The sequence below is a fragment of the Miscanthus floridulus genome, chromosome 17 (genome assembly GCF_019320115.1).
Source record: "Miscanthus floridulus cultivar M001 chromosome 17, ASM1932011v1, whole genome shotgun sequence".
Taxonomy (NCBI): domain Eukaryota; kingdom Viridiplantae; phylum Streptophyta; class Magnoliopsida; order Poales; family Poaceae; genus Miscanthus; species Miscanthus floridulus.
In genome coordinates this window covers 46,344,187-46,359,278 of record NC_089596.1, presented here as the reverse complement: position 1 = coordinate 46,359,278, position 15,092 = coordinate 46,344,187, and the positions used below count along the sequence as shown (strand labels likewise).

At 47.9% G+C, this 15,092-nt stretch overlaps 1 protein-coding gene and 1 long non-coding RNA gene across 2 annotated transcripts; both read right to left on the bottom strand.

The window, feature by feature from the left end:
- Positions 1 to 6,962: 6,962 nt before the first annotated feature.
- LOC136517020 (E3 ubiquitin-protein ligase SINAT5-like) lies at positions 6,963 to 11,402 on the bottom strand. Its single transcript, XM_066510531.1, has 3 exons — positions 10,880 to 11,402; positions 7,719 to 8,105; positions 6,963 to 7,527 (listed from the first exon to the last, which is right to left on the bottom strand). The coding sequence occupies exons 1-3, from the start codon at positions 11,174 to 11,176 to the stop codon at positions 7,168 to 7,170; spliced, it is 1,044 nt and encodes a 347-aa protein (XP_066366628.1). The 5' UTR covers positions 11,177 to 11,402; the 3' UTR covers positions 6,963 to 7,167.
- Positions 11,403 to 11,722: 320 nt separating this feature from the next.
- On the bottom strand, positions 11,723 to 14,489 carry LOC136514840 (uncharacterized). Its single transcript, XR_010773865.1, has 4 exons — positions 14,381 to 14,489; positions 13,733 to 13,848; positions 13,258 to 13,558; positions 11,723 to 11,897 (listed from the first exon to the last, which is right to left on the bottom strand). It is a non-coding gene; the product is annotated as an uncharacterized lncRNA (long non-coding RNA).
- Between the last annotated feature and the right edge of the window lie 603 nt (positions 14,490 to 15,092).

Sequence of the window (15,092 nt, the reverse complement as noted above, 5' to 3'; positions counted from 1 at the left end):
AGCCCAGTCGATCCTGATACCGTATTCGTTGCTGAAGTCTAGGAACTTTTTTCTAGTGAAGTTGGTTCCGTGGTCAGTGATGATATAGTTAGGAACACCAAACCGGTAGATGATGTCGAGGAAGAATTTGACTGCCTCCTCCGACCGGACGTTGGTGATGGGTTTGGTCTCTATCCACTTGGTGAATTTGTCGATTGCTATGAGTAGGTGAGTGAAACTGCCTGGGGCCTTTTTGAGGGGTCCCACCATGTCGAGGCCCCAGACCGCGAACGACCAGGTGACGGGGATGGTTTGGAGCTCCTGTGCTGGCAAATGGGTTTGCCGAGCGTAGAACTAGCATCCTTCACACCTGCGGACGACCTCCTCCGCATCTCGTAGCGCGGTTGGCCAGTAAAAACCTTAGCGGAAGGCTTTTCCGACCAGCGACCTTGGGGCCGCGTGATGCCTGCAAATGCTGGCATGGACCTCGAGGAGGAGTTGCCTCCCTTGGTCGGTGGGGATACACTTCATGAGTACCCCTGATGGGCTCCGTTTGTAGAGCTCGTCACCGAGCGCGACGAAGGTCTTTGCGTGTCGAGCAATCCATCAGGCTTCAGCCCTTTCCGATGGGAGAACCTCCTCGAGGAGGTAGGCGAGTAGCGGTACTCGCTAGTCGGTTTGATCGAGTGCTAGTACGGCGACGTTCGCGGGTGACGTAGGGGTACTGGGGTCGAAGTCCCCGGGCACTGGTTGGGCGTCGGGGCGTGTTTGGGTCGGACCTTCCGGGATGCGGACGGACGGCTCGTGGACGTCATTGATGAAGACCCCGCTTGGGGATGGATCTCGCCTAGCGGCTAGTTTTGCAAGGAAATCAGTGGCATCGTTGTCCCTTCGAGGGACGTGATGCAGTTCGATCCCCTGGAATTTGTCCTCGAGCTTGCGAACCTCTTGGCAGTATGCTGTCATGAGGGGGCTTTTGCAGGAGGACTCCTTCATGACCTGATCAATGACTAGTTCTGAGTCGCCGCGGACGTAGAGTCACGTAGCACCGAGCTTGATGGTGATGCGTAGTCCATTGATAAGGGCCTCGTATTCCGCGGCGTTGTTTGAAGCCAAAAAGTGGAGGCGGATGGCGTAGCGGAGCCTACTCCCATCTAGGGAGATCAGAACCACTCCAGCCCCTGAGCCGAGCGCCATTACGGACCCGTCGAAGTACATTGTCTAGTACTCGTGGGAGACGTCCGGGGCCGGTAGCTGGACCTCCGTCCATTCGGCAACAAAATCCGCGAGAGCTTGAGACTTAATTGTGGTGCGGGGGGTATACCTGATGTCATGGCCCATGAGTTCAAGGGCCCACTTAGAGATTCGTCCCGTGGTGTCGTGGTTGTGGATGATGTCTTCGAGTGGGTATGAAGTGATGACTGTGACTTCGTGGTCGGTGAAGTAGTGTAGGAGCTTCCTAGTGGCCATTAGCATGGCATATAGGAGTTTCTGCACCTGGGGGTACCGGACCTTGGGGTCGGTAAGTACTTCTCCGACGAAGTATACGGGTCGCTGTACCTTGAGCAGGTGTCCTGGTTCCTCTCTTTCGACAACCAGGGCGGCACTCACCACATGGTTACTTGCCGCGATGTAAAGGAGGAGGGGTTCTACCTTTTCGGGAGCAACGAGGATCGGGGTTGACGTCAGGGATGTTTTGAGGCTTTTCGAGAGCCTGCTGGGCTTCCTCAGTCCAGACGAAGGCGTCTGTCTTTTTGAGGAGCTTATAAAGTGGCATCCCCCGTTCGCCGAGCCGGGAGATGAAGCGACTAAGGGACGCCAGGCAGCCAGTGAGCCTTTGTACGCCTTTTACGTTGCGTATGGTGCCCATGTTGGAGATGGCTGCGATCTTTTTGGGGTTGGCCTCGATGCCGCGCTCGGATACGATGTATCCAAGCAGCTTTCCCCTTGGAACCCCGAAAACACATTTTTCGGGATTTAGCTTGATGTTGAACCTTCGGAGGTTCGCGAACGTTGTGGCCAAGTTTGCGATCAGGTCGCAAGCTCGAGCCGTTTTGACCACTATGTCATCAACATAGACGGCGATTGTTGGTTTAGGTCGCTCAGCCTAATCAGGCTGATCGGGCGGGTTGAATTAGTCGGCGAAGCATTGCTGCATGCACCTTTGGTAGGTGGCACCAGCGTTCTTCAAGCCGAAAGGCATGGTTACATAACAGTACGAACCATACGGGGTGATGAACGGGGTTGCGAGTTGATCGGACTCTTTCATCGCGATCTGGTGATAGCCTGAGTAGGCGTCCAGAAAGGAGAGGATCTCGCAACCCGAAGTGGAGTCGATTATCTGGTCTATGCGTGGCAAAGGAAAGTGATCCTTTGGACATGCCTTGTTGAGTCCAGTATAATCAATGCACATTCTCCATTTCCTGGTCTTTTTCCTGACAAGGACGGGATTGGCGAGCCAGTCGGAGTGAAAAACCTCCCTGATGAATTCGGCTGCCAGGAGCTTGATGATCTCTTCTCCTATGGCCCTGCGCCTCTCATCGTCAAAATGACACAGGCGTTGCTTGGCGGGCTTTGAGCCTGGGATAAGGCATAGTGCGTGCTCGGCGACCTCCCGTGGTATCCTCGGCATGTCAGAAGGCTGCCATTCGAAGACATCGTGATTATCGCGCAGGAAGCCGACGAGCTCGCATTCCTATTGAGCCGGGAGCTGGGTCCCGATTCACACCGTTTTGGCTGGGTCAGTGGGGTCGACACCCACTGCCTTAGTTTCCTTGAGCGGGCGGAAGGCCGTTGAGGAGGTTGGTTTGTTGTAGTCTGGGGCTGCTGGGGTTGATGACTCCCCGAGCTACGGGAGCTTGGATGAGTTGACAACCGCGGTGGCGAGCTCGTAGTGCTCGCGGTCGCACTCGAAGGCATGCGAGAAGGCGCTACTCACGGTGATGACGCCGTTTGGTCCCAGCATCTTCAGCTTGAGATAAGTGTAGTTGGGGATTGCCATGAATTTTGCGTAGCATGGCCACCCCAAGATGGCGTGGTAGGACCCCGGAAAGTCCACCACTTCGAAGGTGAGGACCTCAGAGCAGAAGTTGGCCCGGCTGCCAAACGTGACGTGCAGATCGATCTATCCGAGCGGGTATGCCTGCACTCCCGGTATTACCCCGTGGAAGGGGGAGCCTGTCAGGCGGAGCTCTGATCGGGGGATGCGCATGGCATCGAGGGTGTCGATGTACAGGATGTTGAGGCCGCTACCTCCGTCCATCAGCACCTTGGTGAGGTGCTTCTTGCGGACGATGGGGTCGACAACGAGCGGGTAGCGTCCTATTCTTGCGACGTAGGAGGGATGGTCCCTCTGTGATGAGGACATCCTCCACTATTAACCACTGGCAAAGATGCAACAAAGGGGCCAAGTGGCCTAGTTGTAGTCGGGCGGCGACCGTGTGAGCCTCTGAATAATCCCACCTTGCTTAGCTTGGGAGGAGGAAGCCACCTTAAAAGGGAGAGCCACCCTTCCCCTATTGGACTAGTCTTTTAGGGACATTGGGCCTTTCCCTGAGTGGGTGTGCCTGAGAACTGTTGGGGTCCGGGCAGCCTTAATTTATTGGGCCTCGGCCAACCCCACTTGGGCCGGATGCATCATTTGGTATCAGAGCTGGGCCCTTGTTTAAGGGGGTGGGAATGATGAGGACATCCTCCACTATTAACCGCTGGCAAAGACGCAACAAAGGGGCCAAGTGGCCTAGTTGTAGTCGGGCGGCGACCGTGTGAGCCTCTGAATAATCCCACCTTGCTTAGCTTGGGAGGAGGAAGCCACCTTAAAAGGGAGAGCCACCCTTCCCCTATTGGACTAGTCTTTTAGGGACATTGGGCCTTTCCCTGAGTGGGTGTGCCTGAGAACTGTTGGGGTCCGGGCAGCCTTAATTTATTGGGCCTCGGCCAACCCCACTTGGGCCGGATGCATCACTCTGATCAAAAGTGATCGGGGATTCCGACCAGCTGAGGAAAGAGGGGACGGCCGTTTCGGCAGCGCATGCCTCCTTGTAGCGTACCTTATGCTGGCGTTTAGTCCAGATGGCGTCGGACCCACCGAAGATCATGATGCACTCTTTGGGTTCGGGGAAGCCGTCTCTGTCCTTGCCTACCACGCCTCCCCTCTTGGCTACCGGCTCCTTGCCGTCTCCCTCCTTTGGCCCGCCGGCCTATCGGAGGAAACGTTTGAGAAGCTCACACTCCTTGTAGAGGTGTTTGATGGGGTAGGCATGGTTGGGGCACGGGCCATCCATGAGCTTGTTGAAGTGGTCAGGCAGTCCCTGCTGGGGCTGCCTGGTCGCACGATCGGTCGCGGCGACCAGCGCGGGGCTGTTTGATTTTTTTGATCTTTTTTGTTTTTCTTGCCCCTCTACGTAGAGGGACCTTCGCCCGGGTCCGTGCGCTTGGCTTTGAGCTTGTCCCAGCCTCCGCCAAAGACCGCTCCGATCGCCTCCTCGCCAGAGGCGTGGTTGGTGGCGACGTCGAGCAGGTCGCGGGTGGTACGGGGTTTCAAGCAGCCAAGCTTGTGGATCAGGGACTCGCAGTTCGTCCTAGAGAGGAACACGCTGATGACGTCTGCGTCGACGACATCGGGAAGGGAGTTGCATCGTTAGGAGAACCTACGGATGTAATCTCGCAGGGACTCATTGGGCTCCTGGTGACAGCTCTTGAGGTCCCAGGAGTTTCCCGGGTGGACGTACGTCCCCTGGAAATTCCCGACGAAGACCCTCTTGAGGTTTGTCCAGTTGCAGATGCTATCGTGCGGAAGGAATTCGAGCCATGCCCGAACGTGTTCCCCCACGCAAATGGGAAGGTACTGGATGATGAAATAATCATCATCCACTCCTCCGGCCCGACAGGTGAGCCAGAAGTCTTCGAGCCAAATGCCTGGGTTGGTCTCCCCAGTGTATTTGGTGATGTTGGTGGGCGGCCGGAAACGCTACGGGAACGGTGCTCTCCGGATACGCCGGCTAAAGGCCCGTGGCCCCGGGCCCTCAGGGCTGGGGCTCCGGTCGTCTAGCCGACGACCGCGCCTGGGGCGCGTTTCACCACTTCCCTCGATGGTTTGGCCGGGGTTCGTGTCGCCTGCTACCGCATGGTGGACGTCACCATCGCGACGAGCCTGACGTCGGTTGTTGATGACGCTGCGGGCGTCCCGATGCGGATCCTCTTTCCACATGATATCCAGGACATTTATATGCAGATACACCTTTCAAAACACTTTCACAATACCACATTTGTTGGGTCTTGGATATTCATTCTAACAAAAAAATACTAGTGGCCAAAGTACATTACATAAACGTATTTGGTTCAGCATCTAGAAAGCACTTCCATTGCTAGAAAGTAGAACACGAACCTAATGGGTGGAAGTTGTTTAAAAAAAAAATAGAAGCCGATGTTTTTATATATAAAAATATAATTTTATAGCACCTTAGATTCTATTTTAGACTTTATATTTTTTTAATAAGTAAAAATAGAGAGATGTTTCATAGCTTCAAGAGAGAGAGGGGGGATAGGTTTCATAGTTTTTAACTAAATAACTTATGAAACAAGTCTACATAACCCCTCAACTATCAAGGGTCGACTACTTTACCCCAAACTATAAAACTGGATATTCTGCCCTCTAAACTTTCCAAAACCGATCAAATAACCCCCAAGCGGTTTTTGATGATGGTTTTGCCACCGTGGCTGCTGCGCATGGACGACGACGTGGCGATGGCCCACATGTCAGCCACCCCTCTCTCTTCTCTTCCCTCTCCCTCTGGTCGGCGCCTCCTCCCCTCTCCTGTCCCCCACTCTTCCATGCCTCCCTCTCAATCTCCCTTTCCCTCACCAACAACTGATCTGGAGGAGCTCGCGGGCGCGGTCCGGCGGCGCGACCTCGAGGGCGCGGCCGAGGCCGAGGCGGCGGCGTGGGCACGGGCCCCGCCGAGGAGGCGGCGCCTCCTCCCCCGAGCTCCTCCACTGACGGCGCTGGCTTCTTCACCGTCGTCCCTCTCTGCGCCGCCACTGACCGCTCGAGCATGCCGGCAAAATTCGTCGCAGTTGCTCCACCTCTGCCCAATTGCTCGCGTCTGTAGCTTCGCCTCGTCCTTCCGTCTCATTTGAGCCTGGTTGTGCAGTCTCTTGTTGCCGGAGTCGTCCTCGGCGCCGGTTCTCGCCACCGCGGTTCGCCATGGCCGCCGCAGTCTTCTCATTGTGGCCAGCTCTCTCCGATGAATGTCTCGAACTCGCGTCTTTAGTTTCGGTTTCGTCTCGATGCCGTGTTGCTCATAGGCTTGTCCGTTTGGTCGTCGGAGCCCAGGACACGCCGGAACGCCACCTCGACCACCGGTTCGCGCCGCCGTCTCCGCCCTCTTCGCTTGGTCTCCGCCTCAGCCATGTAGTCGAGCAAGTCGCAGTGAGCTCCGCTGAGCTAACCCTAACCCTAGCTAGGCCGTGTGAGCGCCGAAGCGGTCTGTACGCCGCCGCGCCCTGTAATGGCATGGGCACACAGAGACAGAGGAGAGGAGAGAAGAGGGAGGGGTGGCTGACATGTGGGCCATCGCCACGTTGTTGTCCATGTCAGCAGACACGGTGGCAAAACCACCATCGAAAACCGCTTGGAGGGTTATTTGACCAGTTTTGGAAAGTTCAGGGGCAAAATAACCGATTTTATAGTTTGGGGGTGAAGTAGTCGACCCTAGATAGTTGGGGTTGTTTCGTAGACTTTTTTCAATAACTTTTAGTTTTCCACAATTCACAGCTGAACTAAACAGATCCATAGGCTTCCAAACTTGTTACTAGAGCTAGTATATTCCCACTATTTTAACAGCATTCTAGAAAATGGATCCAGTTAATTGGTTAGTCCCATTCTCTTCGCTATAACATTCATAGTCTATCAAATAAACATGAACATTGATCACAATACCCTCATAACAGAACTCAAACGACACAAGAACGTAATACAGGCATTTTTGGGCCAACTTGTAAGATTTCTTGAATTCATTATACACTATTACTTTACAAGAACATTTTACACCCTACAATTTTACTGGTACAACATTGCAACGGCAGAGACTATAATGAAAACATAACAACATGACAATTTTGAAACAAGCCAGCCAAATAGCACAATATTTTCTTTCTTTCTTTTTTCTTTTCAATCGTCTCCCTTGCTCAGCTGCAAAGGTTAGGAATGCAGGCTCCATCCGGGTTGGTCTGCTCTTTCCAGATCCGCCCAGTCACCCTCAACTTCAGCTCCTTCCTGTCACCGCCCGAGAAGAACAGCGCCATATTCCTCTGGATGATGAGGCCATCATGGCTGTCACGGACCTTGCGGTGGCTGTCACGGATGCTTCTAGGAGTACCTTCCCATACCATTTTCCTCCCATTACCACCAACCTCTAGGCTATATGTATAGTTCCTTGCTTCATTCTCATCACCCATGAATCGGAGGAAAGCCATATACACTGGAGCCATTCCGAGCTGGAATGCCTCAAAGTGCAGGCAGAAGTACTGCCCAAAACAATGGAATACCTGAACCGAAACACAACATTCAACCAATCAAATTACTTGAGAATACATATTTTACTTGTTAACCATGGATCATAAGACCAGCAATCTTTTAAATATATGATGTTTAGGACAAGTAATTAGTTCATACATCGTACATCTAAAACTAGATGGAGTAGCAGATAAGGAATAATTCAGAGCTACTTTAATCTTACTGTTAGCATCCAGGTGGCATTTTCAACCTCTCGCGGATTGGATTTGACGTATCTATGGTTGAACGTGCAGCCATTGTGCATATCAACTTTGTGATCATCCCTCAAATGTGAAACAAGGAATGGAATATCACCAGCCACAGCACATTCAGAGCCAGCGTAGGGGCAGTTATATGGCCTGAAGCTGCACTGCGCTTCATGCTTTATCTTGCTGTAGTATGGGAAGATCTCTGGACAACCTAAAGAGCAGTACTTACAGGGAAGCTCAAGTGACTCTGCTACTTTTTCCAATGCTAAGCACCTGATATCACCAAGCTCTTGTCTGCATGTAGGGCACCGGTTGTGCACCCTGGCCTTGCATGTTGAACACAAAGTATGTCCATTTTGACACTGTTAAAAAAGCAAATAAATTCAGCAATCAACTATGGAAGTATTCTACTGAAAGGGCTATAGTTGATGAATAAGCTTTACAGAACCACAAAATGGAACCATATTCATTTGTCTACTGTATTATATATGCTTCTAGCATTACGAAAAAAATTGCATGTTCCCTCTGAATTGAAGTGGTTCCACAGAACATGTGGATAATCCTGAAAGAAACTGCACAGATCAAAGTAATAGGAAAACTGCTCTAAAGATGTCTGCCTAGGTGGCTTAATCACCTCCCAGCCTGCCCAGGAGGCGCGGGCGTGTTTGGATGGTGGCGTCACATTCTTGCCTGGCCCAGGCAGCAACACCAGGTGTCCGATTTCGTCTGCCTGTGGCCAGAATCATTTGCCTAGGTTGCCATCCAAACACGCCCAGGTGCCACCCCACTGCCTGGCTTGCTAACTAGCACTCAGTTTGATTACCAAATCCACATTTTTTATGTCATTAACACTTATGAGTTCATAACTAAAGATTATTAAGTTTAGCACACAGAGGGAACTGATTAGTGATTCCTGGCCCCAGATTTATTTGAAAAAGAAAAGGAAAGCAATATATATATATATATATATATATATATATGTCAACGAGGGGAGAATACATGGATGAGGTCGAGAGATAACTTTCCTCTTGATTCGAAAAAGATTCCACCTTATTTTCCATGCAGGAATAGGCTCCTAACAAGACAATCCAAGGTCTCAAGCCACCTTATCTCCAGAGGAAGCTTGTTAAATCGAGCCTCGACTTGAAAACAGCTATTTGGCTCCCTCAAATTCTAAAAACTGTGCAAAATACCTCATAATGTGGCATCCAATTTAGAAAAAACAATAAGTTTTAGTATTATCATATGAACTGCAATGCAGGAAAGACCAAACCACCTGCTTCCACTTTTCCAATCTGCCATCATTCATATGATCCAATGGTACAAATAAAATTTTTGAGATTTTCCATGATTAGGATGCCACATCAAGACTGTGTTGCCCGCTAGGACGGCATGCAAATCAAATCATGGTTGTCAAGTGCCAATAGGGTATTCTTGCATTGGTTTAAGAGTTTGAAGGTGCCTATGTTTGCATTTAGTCTGATAGTTCACTTCTTGACTTGCCACGAATACCTTTTCTTACTTCAAATTTTCACAGGAGAGCTGCCCATCATTATATAAGGAATGAATAAAGATCAATCCACCTTAAAAAAACCAGAGACAAAACCCAACCAAACACACACAAAAAAAAAGAAACAACAGTCAGGTTAAATACAGTCCAGACTCCAGAAGCAACAAGCAATGGGAATAAACGAAAATAAATAAAAGGACCATCATGGGTCAACACTCTGTTATGAAAAGGCTACGGATAGATAGAGACCCCAGATAGCCGCCGTTCATCGGGGACTATCTTAGGATTTCTTCTTGCTTGCCTCTAACTGATACATGGTGGTCCCTTTTACAGAGACAACTTACTTAACCGAATCGATCTATCTTATTCCTTTCCTAACAAACCAAATCAATCTAATCTAATCAGATCTGGTACTGTTCACACGCTACGGTGCCGCGTGGGTCCCCTGGGCCGGCTCCACCTGCCATAACACACTCTAGCACACCTGATGTGCGTGCCTACCTGAAGTTACATGCTAGTACCACATACACTAAAACAATTATTGCTCCAAACCCATCTCAAGCTAAGCAGCTTGAAACACCTATGATCTTTCTTCAATTAATCAGAGTTCTATGTCATAAGAAGATATAAACCCTGTGCACAAATTCCTACTATGGACAACGAAAAAATCAGTCACAGAATAAAGGAAAACTTATATCCCTTTCATTTAGCTCAGCTGTTATTTCTTAACCACTGAACTCAATGGAGAGAACTAGAAAGAGAGAAAAAGTGGCTACAAACTTACATCAGCAAGTTCATCCAAAACAAGAAGCACATTTTATCAAAAATAAAAAATGAAAAACAAAAGCAGATTAGCAAGAGAATATTAAATAAAAATCAAGGCCGAGCACATCAACAAGTGAGCCTAGTAAATAAAACTAAGGTAAGGTCATCTCAGAGACTCAGACCATACCAGTTGAATCAAGCATGGAGGCATGATAAAAGGATTGTCATGAAATTTGGGTTCTCTGTGAGAAGTATACTGTTCTCTTCCAGTTCATCTCGTTCTCCATCAAAGTGAACAGTCTATGTTGTCAGCAATTACAAGGCAGTGGATCATGATCGAGATCATTTAAGCACCAGCATGCCAGTACCTTTTAGGTACGTCGACTGTTACTAACAGAATAAATAAGCATCATTTTGTTTCTCACTATTCCAAAGCATTTGCAGCTAGGGAAAAGAACAAATGCAATATTTGTATCCTCGAAAAATCCAAATAGACCAGCTTGCGTAGGACTAGGAGAGACTCCGTGTAGCATAACGCGTCCAACTCAGACCATAGCGGAATACATGATTCATCTGAAATCTAACGCAAAACTGACCAACTCGTCTGACAAAGAAGGCCCAATTCGCAGATGGTTTTACAGTCGAGTAAACGCACCCAATTAGACATTCTAATCGCAATTAATTCGAAGCTAAATGACCCGGTCAACAGGGAGCAAATTACCCATTCCTAGGAGGGAAATCCGCCAAGAATAGGTCAATTTGATTCGATTCCACTGTAAAGATCCCGGCTTTCCCCACCGAGATCCCCAAATCCGCACGCAACCCCATCTGAAATCGGTGCACCGGGAGCAAGGCACCAACCTGATGGATGGGCGGGAACATGGAGTTGGTGCAGACGGGGCACTCGAGCAGCTCGTGCACGCTGGTCGCCGGCGGCCCCACGCCTGCTCCCGCTGCCCCCGCCGCTCCCGCTCCCGCCGGGCCCGCCCCGCCGCCCCCGGCATTCACCTTGGGGAACGCACGGCCGGCACCCGAGGATGGGAGGTGGGCGGGGTGGAGCGGTAGGTCGAGATGGCCGTGGTGCGGGTGGCCGTCGACGTCGTCCACGTCCATGGCAGCGTCCGGGAGGGAGAGGCACTCCACGCTGTCCATGTCCATGGCCGCGCCGCGCCCTGCGGTGCCGTGCGCGCACCGGCGCTGGGGTTCGGAGGTCCGCGCCGCGGCTGAGGTGGGGCGGGCTGGATTCGTTTGGGGGTGCGCTGGGTTGGGTTGGCTGGGGACGACGACGACGCGGTGCGGTGGCCGCGGGGGGGCGCTCTGCCGCTCTCAGCTCACGTCACGCCGTTTGTTTCGCTTGGATTGGCTCGAACGCGGAGACAGCCAGAGACGACGCCGTCTCCTCCCGGTAATAGGAACTAGTGCAAGGCGCGCGCCATCGCGTGCGTAGGCAGGTGCCGAAAAGATCTAGAATATGGAGTACATAGACTGTAATAAGCAGCTGTTGGTTTCATAAGCAGCATGGTCTAATTTGCATTCAGAGTCACATGGTCTAATTGGGACCGAATGTGAACAAGCCGAGATAAGTTGGGCCTGTATGTTTTGAGGTCATGGTTATCATCGCCATTACACAAAAAATAGTAACACAGGGCACAACGGATTGAAGCAATATTTGAGTGCAAAGATCTGTACTTAGTTTTCTGGCACAAAGAGAAAATCGATAGGATTTTAGCAGAAGTATTTTAAAGCGTACACAGTATTGAGAAGGTCTAAAAGTCCATAAACATGTTGCCATATTCTGTCCTCGAGGCGGCGTTATCTATAGATAAATAGGTTTCACATGTCGAGGTGGACTCAGTTGTTTGGTTCTGTGAATCCATACCTGTATAAAATCATAGTATTAGGAAGCAAGCATATGTCTGCAAAATTAGATGACAGGAATTCATAGTAAAAACTGGAGGCTCAATATTCCCTGGAGGAGAAAGAACCCAATACAGATGTAGGCAACGCCAAACTGATTCAAAGGTGAAATGAGAAAAACAAATAGTATAATATAAAACAGTTAGAACTTTTTTTTGAAGAGGCCCTTGTGGAGTTAGCAAACCCAACACAGATCTAGGCAGCGCCAACCTGATTAGAAGGCCCTAGATCATAGGAAAAGAAGAGTAGAAAGGAAACCTTTAAAAATTTTAGAGGCCTCAAAAAGATATCAATCATGATTTGATCAAGATGTTGGAGTTTCAAGGCACCAGAGTAGACGTATAATGATAGAGAAAGCTGGATTCATAGTGCATTTGGTAAATTGAATAATAGATAAGTACTCATACACGAGCTAGAATGTTTGTTGTACCTTTTTTTTTGTAGATGTAACCACAAACATGTATGATAGGAGCGGTTCCATTTGGAGTAGAGTAGAACGGCATGAAGTAATTAATTCTGTGAACTAAAGAAGCAAATTCTTAACTTCGTAAATCATGAAATGTTGGTCTAAAAAGTGACCTTACTTTTTTCCCCTATAGGCTGATGATAACCTTCATTTCAGAAAAAAGATACATTAAAAGGGCAAGAACTGGATGTATGAGATGCTAAAATGATCGGAGAGGTTTTTAACCTTTGTTTAGACAACATTACAAACACAACCTTTGTTTATCCTTTCAGTGACAAATCAAATGTGCTCATATTTAGAATACATAATTACTTGTAGGGCTAGGATTACCCGGACAAACCTTTAACATTTGACATCACTAACGGCTAAAACATCTTTTGGTTTACAAAATGCAGTCCTGGAATGTGGAATATTGCCCAAACATAAACACATTATTTTTTTCCAGAGTCCATCATAGACGGCTGAAATGCAAGGCCTGAGGATTTGAATGCTACAGCTAGCATCTTGTTGACTTATTTCTAATGGAATACCATATGTCCATGGAAAGTATATATGAGGCACTGGGGTACATGGCCATGCACAGCATATATAATTATTTAACTTGAGGACTTAACAATTAATATTTAGTCTTAGAATTTAGCAATCAGGTACCTTCTTGTAGTCCACGAGACATCTAAGTATAGGCTAACAAACATGTAGATGGCCATGGATTTCAGCAACAAGAATGGACATTATTAAATGGGTTAGTGGTACACCAGACAGACCTAAAGATTTTGTTTTGACAATTTTGCACATCTATAATTGTGATTTACACTTTTGTTGGAGAACCCAGACATGACCTGCAGCAAAAATGTACCTTCACATTCACAATTTGCCTGGAATTTTTAGATGCTTCGAGACTTTGATCTGAACAGCAACATCTAGATGATGAAGAGGCATCAGACATCAGCAACGTAGCAACAATCTTCCAATTGGCCAAAATCAAAGGGAGCAAGGGGTAAATGGTACAAAACCTAATCATCACAAAATATCTGGAAACGACACATGTAAATCTCTATAATGAGATATGGTACGAAATGAAATTTCCATACCTGCGTGGATTGGCAGATAACAAGCCTGCATTTAGAGACGAGATTGATGTATCTTCATGTGCTTTACTGCCCAGTTCGTACAGAAACAGAAACTATCAATTCACACAGGCTCTAGGCACAATGTTATCCAGAAGCAATACTGAATTATGGAACTTAAATTTATAATGGAGGTATTGTAGACAGGAAAATGATGTCACAGCAATGCAAAAAAGCAGCAGCTCTAGATGACCAAGCGATTACCTAGGTACTTGTCCAGATCCTAATTTTTTTTCTTCCTTTTCATAGGAGGCCAGGCTCACTGTGGCAGAAGATTCATTATTGTGTCACCCTTGTAAGTTGTAAGCTATCACTTTGACCTGTATGTTCATGTAGATGATATAAAATGTAGCAGGTGTAGGGAAACTGAACACGTAGTTCTAAGTTGCAAGATAGTATCAGTAAACTAAAGCTAACAACAAAACAGGACAGTATGAATGTCTTTTGCTGTAACTGTGAGCACACTCGAGCTAAGCAGCAGTTGATCTCTGAGGAAAACTAAAAAGAACACCAATCAATTAGCCCTGATGAATTATACGAAAACTAACTGCATGGAACCGGCTAAAAAAACAAGGCGCTTAGTAATCCAGTGCAGATCTTGTAGAGAAAATTAAGCAGGCAACCACATGTCCATTGAATCGAGGTAAAGACAATGCAATAAGAAAATACAGATACGTTCCAGAAAAAATAAAATACACTCACGGCGAGCAACAAATCACTATGTTTGGTAGACAAAAAAAGCTATTGTTATGCCATGTGAATCTGTAGGCAATGCTTTTTCCTCAGTTTATCTTTTTTAGCAAAGATGAAATCACAATCTTAGCATGTAGAGAATGACTGCTCCTTGTTTACCTCTCATCGCTTGATAGCCAGTTTTGAGAGCTGCAGCCATTTCCCCTGTGCATGAGGCTCTTATCGGTCCATCTTCATGACCATTCTGGATTAAGTCTGAGAGCTGGACAGATGAGAGAGCACGCGGCATTGTCTGTAGAACAAAGTTTCAATTAGACCAATCAATTCAGATTCAAGATAGCATAGTAACGAACGGATATTTCAAATTCACAGGAATCTGTCTATAACATATAGTTCAGACTATGAACTCAAGCATAGGAAATACAAAAGAGCCATTAGAGTGCACAGAAATATATGGTATGCGTTATGTGTTTACGGTATTTTTTAAAGTTGGATAAAGAGCAATCAATGTTGTGTGCCTACAAATATTTTTGTACCTAAAAAATTTAGATCTATGACAACATTGTTTAGCTTCAAAAGACCACCATAATATACATGTCGAATAATGAACATAGAATCTAGAGTATGAAACTAAAAGGGGAAGAAAAGCATTACGTGAAGGATAGGGATAAAGAGATTACGACCAGCATTGTTTTCTATGCTTGGAAATTCCAATTGCAGTACTGTATCCTGCATTGAGAACAAACAACAACAACAAAATGGTACTGATCAGCAGGGGCAATGTGTACTAACCTCCAAAACTAAAGGTAAACGTAGTACAAAGGGCACAATATATACTAACCTCTAAATTGTACTGACCAGCAGGGGTAGT

Coding starts and splice junctions, on each gene's coding strand:
- LOC136517020 (XM_066510531.1), bottom strand. CDS start 11,176: ATGGACATGGACAGCGTGGAGTGCCTCTCCCTCCCGGACGCTGCCATG. Junction 8,106..10,879: donor TGTTCCCGCCCATCCATCAG/GTTGGTGCCTTG, acceptor CTTTTTTAACAG/TGTCAAAATGGACATACTTT. Junction 7,528..7,718: donor ATGCCACCTGGATGCTAACA/GTAAGATTAAAG, acceptor GTTTCGGTTCAG/GTATTCCATTGTTTTGGGCA.